Source organism: Salvelinus sp. IW2-2015, unplaced genomic scaffold, assembly GCF_002910315.2.
Source record: "Salvelinus sp. IW2-2015 unplaced genomic scaffold, ASM291031v2 Un_scaffold1796, whole genome shotgun sequence".
NCBI classification, from domain to species: domain Eukaryota; kingdom Metazoa; phylum Chordata; class Actinopteri; order Salmoniformes; family Salmonidae; genus Salvelinus; species Salvelinus sp. IW2-2015.
This window is the reverse complement of record NW_019943169.1, coordinates 158,526-168,093: the sequence shown is the minus strand read 5'-3', so window position 1 is coordinate 168,093 and position 9,568 is coordinate 158,526. Positions and strand designations below refer to the sequence as shown.

At 46.2% G+C, this 9,568-nt stretch overlaps 1 protein-coding gene across 1 annotated transcript; it reads left to right on the top strand.

Annotated features, from left to right (window-relative positions):
* Positions 1–8,415: 8,415 nt before the first annotated feature.
* On the top strand, positions 8,416–9,397 carry LOC112071998 (uncharacterized). Its single transcript, XM_024139405.1, has 2 exons — positions 8,416–9,102; positions 9,350–9,397. The coding sequence occupies exons 1-2, from the start codon at positions 8,416–8,418 to the stop codon at positions 9,395–9,397; spliced, it is 735 nt and encodes a 244-aa protein (XP_023995173.1).
* The last annotated feature ends 171 nt before the right edge of the window (positions 9,398–9,568 follow it).

Below are 9,568 nucleotides of genomic sequence, written 5' to 3'. Positions count from 1 at the left end.
GAAATCTATGCACATTTCACAAGGAATCGCTGTTCGTTGAATGAAGCTTTACCGACGAGAAAATAATATGGATACGTTTAGATGGGTAGCGGACCAGTTTAATTTTTAGAATACAAAAGAAGTTAAACATSAAGCTAGTGTCCCCTCTTGCATAGCTATAGATAGCTTCKGTCCMTTTTTCACTGTGTGAAACTTGTTTTTTTKAAATGCATTTCTCAGATTATGCTGCTGGTTTGCAAATCTAGGACAACGTGATCTCGAGGAACAATAAATCAGCTATTTTTCATCCATGGTGGTTGCAAGGTAAATTCTTTAAAAAATGTTATGCATTTAAATGTGCAAGTAATGATCAGCACATGTGTGTCAGAGATGGCCCACAKCAGGGKTGYTTTACCTGTGATCATGGAGGATATGATTGCACTGTGAGCTAACRTTATCTAAACTAKCCCGTTTATTTCAATAGATTGTGCTGTTGATTTTCTGCAAWYMWYWKWWATATACAAATGACTGGTTACGTCACAGTTATGACACTGACACRGTATAGCTACAGTCATTAGGACAKAATACAGTTGATCTATTCAGACGGCTTGTCAATGACATAAGGATAGGCAGCTATGTATGGTGTACYTTAGGTCGTTTTCACAGGCTATGATGCCTTTGGCTTGTGTACAGTATTTACGGTGCTGATCATTTTCCCGTTATTTTAACAGTTGTAAAGCGATGGATGGTATCGGGAATACAATGCAGAAGAAGGCTGCGGAGCTCGAGCGCATGGCCGAGGTTCTCGTCACCGGAGAGCAGTTGAGGTAGGAGTGGCTGGCTCGAGCTGAGAGCTCTGTATGATCCTGTTCAAACTGTGTTGCGGCTTTTCAAACAAAGGCGTGAATTGTACCCATTCAAACCAACGCACAAATACAATACCTTTTCTGCAATGCCAATGTGTATTGCGTTGTACTGGCCTAGTGCACACAATATGATTATTCAAGTGTCAAAGTTTTTTTTTTGCATTGTGTAACTGAAAGCAATTCATTCATTGTGGTGTTAATCCGAAGATCACTGCTGCTTGTTTTAGTGGAAGAGAAGTAACCCTGCTATTTGTGGAACAGAGCACACTCACACTCACACACACTTGGCCCATATTAGTGGTGCCATAAAAAGCATGATTGAGAAGCAGTAAGGGACAGCGGTGAGTGTAAACGTCAGTGAAATGACTCATTATAATTGGCATTGAAACGTTTATCACCTGTCAGGATGTGTGTGTGGGGGGGAAGTTGCTGTGTGTTTACAGATCTTTAACCTCATCATGGTCAAATCACATGGGTCAGTCAATAAACTCAATGTCAGTGTTCCCTATCTCTGTTCATCTTTGACCCGCTCTAAAATTGTCACACTTAACTAGGGCTGTGATCATATCAGTATCGCATTTTTTTCTATGGCGAAAATGAAAACAGGAAGCAGATCAAATCAAATGTATTTATAAAGCCCTTCTTACATCAGCTGATATCTCGAAGTGCTGTACAGAAACCCAGCCTAAAACCCCAAACAACAAGCAATGCAGGTGTAGATGCACGGTGGCTAGGAAAAACTCCCTAGAAAGGCAGGAACCTTGGAAGAAACCTAGAGAGGAACCAGGCTATGAGGGGTGGCCAGTCCTCTTCTGGCTGTGCCGGGTGGAGATTATAACAGAACATGGCCAAGATGTTCAAATGTTCATAAATGACCAGCAGGGTCAAATAATAATAATCACAGTAGTTGTCGAGGGTGCAGCAAGCCAGCACCTCAGGAGTAAATGTCAGTTGGCTTTTCATAGCCGGTCATTAAGAGTATATCTACCGCTCCTGCTGTCTCTAGAGAGTAGCAGGTCTGGGACAGGTAACAGGTCTGGAACAGGTAGCAGGTCTGGGACAGGTAGCAGGTCTGGGACAGGTAACAGGTCTGGAACAGGTAGCAGGTCTGGGACAGGTAGCACGTGTTTGATACCGTTACATTAATTCCATTCCAGCCAATACACTGAGCCTGTCCTCCTGTAGCTCCTCCCACCAGCCTCCTCTGGTACCTGACAAAGTATAGGATGTACAAGGCTTTATGTTGTTGATGGCTGTAGATAGCATGAATCTCAATCTGTAACAGGACACCTATCGGACTACAATTTTTTACTTTTACTACTGTATGCCAAACAAAAATATTTGATTTCAAAGTTTAACAAACCATACAACTCTATGCACAATGACTACTTTGAACTAAGTTGTCTAAGTTTGGTAACAGAACTTAGACAGAAATCAGAAAATCTTCCTCAGTTTTATTCTGTAAATGTGTTTTGTCAAATTTTCTGTGGAAATGTTTCAACATCGAGGAGGCTCTTATAAAATATTGGCTCAGAAACATCCAACACAGCAACTTCCTCTGCTCCTTGTCCCCACCATCCGTCTGGCCTCACCTCCATCCAACACAGCAACTTCCTCTATTCCTTGTCCCCACCATCCGTCTGCGCTCCACCCGCATATCATGTAGAGCAACCTCCATGTCCAGGTCCCAGAGCTTCCCTGATCTTTGTCCAGAGCTTTCCTGATCTTTGTCCAGATTCCTACCGGGACTTCCTGCATGACAGAGTCACCATTTCTTCCCGACACCCCGATTCTGCCAAAACCAGATGCCATCACAGTCCGACCATTTCATACATCATTGATTCAAAAACAGCCCAACCTCTGCTCAGGTAACTCCTCCCATTGCCACTTTTTCACAGCGTTATCATCGTTCTACGACAGATAACCAATTTCCCTGTCAGTAATAATCTTGTTCAATTCCACTGCTAGCTTTGTAACTGTTAGACCAATTGGGAAGCCATCTGTGGTCATCATCTCGTCATTAAGAGACATGTTAAACATTTTTCTCCAGAAGCTTTTCTTCATGATGTGTATTACTCTGCCTTCTCTATCCGCTGCATCCTGACCCTGAATTAGCTCTGGAATGGTTCACGTCTATTTCTCTCTGGCAGACAAATACGTACCCTTTAAACACCTTAGAGTTAAAAATAGAACAAACCCTTCATTCTCTACAGACCTTTCAGATCTTATGATGAGATATCAGGCCTGGGCCAAGGCTAGAAAAATGTAACTTTCACCAGATGACAATGTAGTGTATGCTAGTGCCCCCACAGATGACCAGGCTCTGTCAGAGCTTAGTGCCCCCACAGACAACCAGGCTCGGTCAGAGCTTAGTGCCCCCACAGATGACCAGCTCGGCAGCTATAGCCCCCACAGACAACCAGGCTCGTCAGAGATTCAATCTGCCTTTTTTGCATTGCAGAAAGCCTTATGAACTGAAATAGGCACTGCATGGTAAAACCAATTATATGATATATTCCAAATCACATAACATTTTTGACGCAGCACCTCTTTACAATCTTATGTAGAAATATTTGAAATTGTGTTTATTTACATCGGATAAAAGTACCGACTCAGAGCTACAAAATGTTATATCATACACAGCATTTGAGGAAGATTTGGAAAGTAATTCGCTTTGAAAGTTGATAAACTTGTAACCCCACTTTTGACCAGATCCTTGAATGTTTTGGTATCTACTGGAGAGCTCTTCTTTGTCTACACCCATTCAGCATCGTTCACACAGAAGGATAGTAGATGGACCTGGCACATAGGGTCAGAAGGATAGGAGATTGGACCTGGCTACATAGGGTCAGAAGGATAGTAGATGGGACCTGGCTACATAGGGTCAGAAGGATAGTAGATGGGACCTGGCTACATAGGGTCAGAAGGATAGTAGATGGGACCTGGCTACATAGGGTCAGAAGGAAGTAGATGGACCTGGCTACATAGGTCAGAAGGATAGTAGATGGACCTGGCTACATAGGGTCAGAAGGATAGAGATGGGACCTGGCTACATAGGGTCAGAAGATAGTAGATGGGACCTGGGTCAGAAGGATAGTAGATGGACCTGGGTCAGAAGGATAGTAGATGACCTGGGACATAGGCAGAAGGATAGAGATGGACCTGGCTGCATAGGGTCAGAAGGATATTAGATGGGACCTGGTTACATAGGATCAGAAGGATAGTAGATGGGACCTGGCTACATAGGGTCAGAAGGATAGTAGATGGGACCTGGCTACATAGGGTCAGAAGGATAGTAGATGGCCTGGCTACATAGGGTCAGAAGGATATAGATGGGACCTGGCTACATAGGTCAGAAGGATAGTAGATGGACCTGGCTGCATAGGTCAGAAGATATTAGATGGGACCTGGTTACATAGGATCAGAAGGATAGTAGATGGGACTGGCTACATAGGTCAGAAGGATACTAGATGGGACCTGGCTACATAGGGTCAGAAGGATAGTAGATTGGACCTGGCTACATAGGGTCAAAAAGGATAGTAGATGGGACCTGGCTACATAGGGTCAGAAGGATAGTAGATTGGGACCTGGGTACATAGGGTCAGAAGGATAGTAGATGACCGGCACAAGGTCAAAGATAGTAGATGGACCTGGCTACATAGTCAGAAGGATAGTAGATGGACCTGGCTACATAGGGTCAAAAGGATAGTAGATGGACCTGGCTACATAGGGTCAGAAGGATAGTAGATGGGACCTGGCTACATAGGGTCAGAAGATAGTAGATGGGACCTGGCTACATAGGGTCAGAAGGATAGTAGATGGGACCTGGCTACATAGGGTCAGAAGAGTAGATGGACCGGCTACATAGGGTCAAAAAGGATAGTAGATGGGACCTGGCTACATAGGGTCAGAAGGATAGTAGATGGGACCTGGCTACATAGGGTCAGAATGATACTAGATGGGACCTGGATACATAGGGTCAGAAGATACTAGATGGGACCTGGCTACATAGGGTCAGAATGATAGTAGATGGGACCTGGCTACATAGGGTCAGAAGGATAGTAGATGGGACCTGGCTGCATAGGGTCAGAAGGATAGTAGATGGGACCTGGCTACATAGGTCAGAAGGATAGTAGATGGACCGGCGCTACATAGGTCAGAAGGATAGTAGATGGGACCTGGCTACATAGGGTCAGAAGGATAGGAAGGACCTGGCTACATAGGGTCAGAAGGATAGTAGATGGGACCTGGCTACATAGGTCAGAAGTAGTAGATGGGACCTGGCTACATAGGGTCAGAAGATAGTAGATGGGACCTGCTACATAGATCAGAAGGATAGTAGATGGGACCTCTGCATAGGGTCAGAAGGATAGTAGATGGACCTGGTTACATAGGGTCAGAAGGATAGTAGATGGACCTGGCTACATAGGGTCAGAAGGATAGTAGAAGGACCTGGGTCAGAAGGTAGTAGATGGACCTGGCTACATAGGTCAGAAGGATAGTAGATGGGACCTGGTACATAGGGTCAGAAGGATAGTAGATGGGACCTGGCTACATAGGGTCAGAAGGATAGTAGATGGGACCTGGCTACATAGGTCAGAAGGATATAGTAATGGGACCTGGCTACATAGGTCAGAAGATAGTAGATGGGACCTGGCTACATAGGGTCAGAAGATAGTAGATGGGACCTGGCTACATAGGGTCAAAAGAGTAGTAGATGGGACCTGGCTACATAGGTCAGAAGGATAGTAGATGGGACCTGGCTACATAGTCAGAATGATATAGATGGGACCTGGTACATAGGGTCAGAAGGATATAGATGGGACCTGGCTACATAGGGTCAGAAGATAGTAGATGGACGCTGGCTACATAGGGTCAGAAGGATAGTAGAGTGGACCTGGCTGCATAGGGTCAGAAGGATATAGAGAAATGCTACAAGGGAAGATAGTAGAGGACCGGCTACATAGGGTCAGAAGGATAGTAGATGGGACCTGGCTACATAGGTCAGAAGATAGTAGAAGGAATCTGGCTACATAGAGGTCAGAAGGATAGTAGATGGGACCTGGCTACATAGGGTCAGAAGGATAGTAGATGGACCTGGCTACATAGGTCAGAAGGATAGTAGATGGGACCTGGCTACATAGGATCAGAAGGATAGTAGATGGGACCTGGCTGCATAGGGTCAGAAGGATAGTAGATGGGACCTGTTACATAGGGTCAGAAGGATAGTAGATGGGACCTGGCTACATAGGTCAGAAGATAGTAGAAGGGACCTGGGCAGAAGGATAGTAGATGGACCTGGCTACATAGGTCAGAAGGATAGTAGAGGACCTGGTACATAGGCAAAGGATAGTAGATGGGACTCTACATAGGGTCAGAAGATAGTAGAAGGGACCTGGCTACATAGGTCAGAAGGATAGTAGATGGGACCTGGCTACATAGGTCAGAAGGATAGTAGATGGACCTGGCTACATAGGTCAGAAGGATAGTAGAAGGGACCTGGCTACATAGGGTCAGAAGGATAGTAGATGGACCTGGCTACATAGGGTCAAGATAATAGTAGATGGGACCTGGCTACATAGGGTCAGAAGAGAGTAGATGGGACTGACTCTATTGCTCTCCACACTGCCCTTTCCCACCTGGACAAAGGAACACCTATGTCAGAATGCTGTTCTTGATACAGCTCAGCGTTCAACACCCTTGTGCCCTCAAAGCTCATCACTAAGCTAAGGACCCTGGGACTAAACACCTCCCTCTGCAACTGGATCCTGACTTCCTGACAGGCTGCCCCAGGTGATAAGGGTAGGTAACAACACATCCGCCACGCTGATCCTCAACACGGCACCCCAGGGTGCGTGCTCAGTCCCCTCCTGTATCCCTGTTCCCACATGACTGCACGGCCAGGCACGACTCCAACACCATCATTAAGTTTGCTGACGACACAACAGTGGTAGGTCAACAGTGACACAATACCCAACGACGAGACAGCCTATAGGGAGGATCAGAGACCTGGCTGTGTGGTGCCAGGACAACAACCTCGCCCTCAACGTGATCAAGACTAAGGAGAGGATTGTTGACTACAGGAAAATGAGGACCGAGCACACCCCCATTCTCATCGATGGGACTGTAGTGGAGCAGGTTGAGAGCTTCAAGTTCCTTGGTGTCCACATCACCAACAAACTAACATGGTCCAAGCACACCAAGACAGTCGTGAAGAGAGCACGACAAAACCATTTCCCCTCGTGAGACGGAAAAGATTTGGCATGGGTCCTCAGATCCTCAAAAGTTCTACAGCTCCGGTCGGAGGCCGAGCAGTTGCCATACCAGGCAGGGTGCAACCAGTCAGGATGCTCTCGATGGTCAGCTGTATACGTTTTGAGGGTCCTGAATCTCATACAAACACATTGAGTAACAGATTCATTCCATGGAACAACAGATAGTCCCCCAAACGGAAGTTTGTTCTGAAGTGTCTGTCCTATATCTGAGAATATAAAAAGATCAGGAAACATTTGTCATTGTTTTATGCATATATTTAACCCCTTATTTTAGGCACTAAATTACTTCCATAAACAGTGCACTTCGGAAAGTATTCAGACACCTTGATCTTTTCCACATTTGTAGCATGGAATCTACACAATACCCCATAATGACTCAATACCCATAATGACACAATACCCCATAATGACACAATACCCCATAATGACATAATACCCCATAATGACTCAATACCCCTAATTGACACATACCCCAAATGACATAATACCCATAATGACTCAATACACCATAATGACTCAATACCCCATAATGACACAATACCCCATAATACATATACCCCATAATGACTCAATACACCATAATGAACTCAATACCCATATGCACAATACCCATAAGACTCATACCCCATAATGACTCAATACCCATAATGACTCAATACACCATAATGACTCATACCCCATAATGCACAATACCCATAATGACTCAATACCCCATAATGACACAATACCCATAATGACTCAATACCCCATAATGACACAATACCCCATAATGACAATACCCATAATGACTCAATACCCATAATGACTCAATACACCATAATGACTCAAATACCCATAATGACTCAATACCCCATAATGACTCAATACCCCATAATGACTCAAACCCCATAATACTCAATACACCATATGACTCAATACCCCATAACGACACAATACCCATAATGACTCAATACCCCATAAGACACAATACCCCATAATGACTCAATACCCCATATGACTCAATACCCCATAATGACACAATACCCCATATGACTCAATACCCCATAATGACACAATACCCACAATGACTCAATACCCCATAATGACTCAATACCCCATAATGACTCAATACCCCATAATGACTCAATACCCCACAATGACACAATACCCCATGATGACTCAATACCCCATAATAACTCAATACCCCATAATGACGCAATACCCCATAATGACTCAATACCCCATAATGACACAATACCCCACAATGACACAATACCCATAATGACACAATACCCCATAATGACTCAATACCCACAATGACTCAGAAGACACCCCCTCCCCTACAGGAAGATCCCAGGAAGACACCCCTTCCCCCAAGGAAGACCCAAAAGACACCACCTCCCCTGCAGGAAGACCCAGAAAGACACCACCTCCCCTGCAGGAAGACCCCAGGAAGACACCCCTCCCTAGGAAGACACCCCCTCCCCGCAGGAAGACCCCAGGAGGACACCCTCCCCTGCAGGAAGACCCCAGGAAGACACCCCCTCCCCCACAGGAAGATCCCAGGAAGACACCCTCCCCCGCAGGAGACCCCAGGAAGACACCCCCTCCCCCGCAGGAAGGCCCAGGAAGACACCCCCTCCCCCGCAGGAAGACACCCCTTCCCCCGCAGGAAGACCCCAGGAAGACACCCCCTCCCCCCCAGAAAGACACCCCCGCCCCCCCAGGAAGACACCCCCTCCCCCGCAGGAAGACCCCAGGAAGACACCCCCTCCCCCCAGAAAGACACCCCGCCCCCCCAGGAAGACACCCCTACCCCGCAGAAGACACCGCCTCCCATACAGGAAGACCCCAGAAAGACACCCCCTCCCCTACAGGAAGACCCCAGGAAACACCCGCCTCCCCTACAGGAAGACCCCAGAAAGACACCCCCTGCCCTACAGGAAGAACACACCAAGCTGCCTAACTACAGAAACAGGAGATGGACTAGTGTCCTGTCCAGGGTGTGTACTGTGACATCAAGCTGTCTCACTACAGAAACAGGAGATAGACTAGTGTCCTGTCTAGGGGGTGTACTGTAGAAAGAGAGAGAGAGAGAGAGAGAGAGAGAGAGAGAGAGGGAGACAGGGTATGCTTTTTGACCCAATACTAATCTCTTCTTGTTCCCGCTCTCATTCCCCCTCTCACCATCTTTCCCTCTCCTCTCCCCCTTTCTTTCCCCTCTCCCTCTCTTCTATCTCTCCACATTAGAACCGGATGTTCAACACAGGAAACTCCTGCCAGCCAGAACACAGATAGATTGTTCGTGATAGAGACGTGTGTGTGAGTGTGTACAGACAGAAAGAATGGGGTGTGTCATAAATCTGCTGACACTGACTGTCACCACCCACACACACACACACACACACACACACACACACACACACACACACACACACACACACACACACACACACACACACACACACA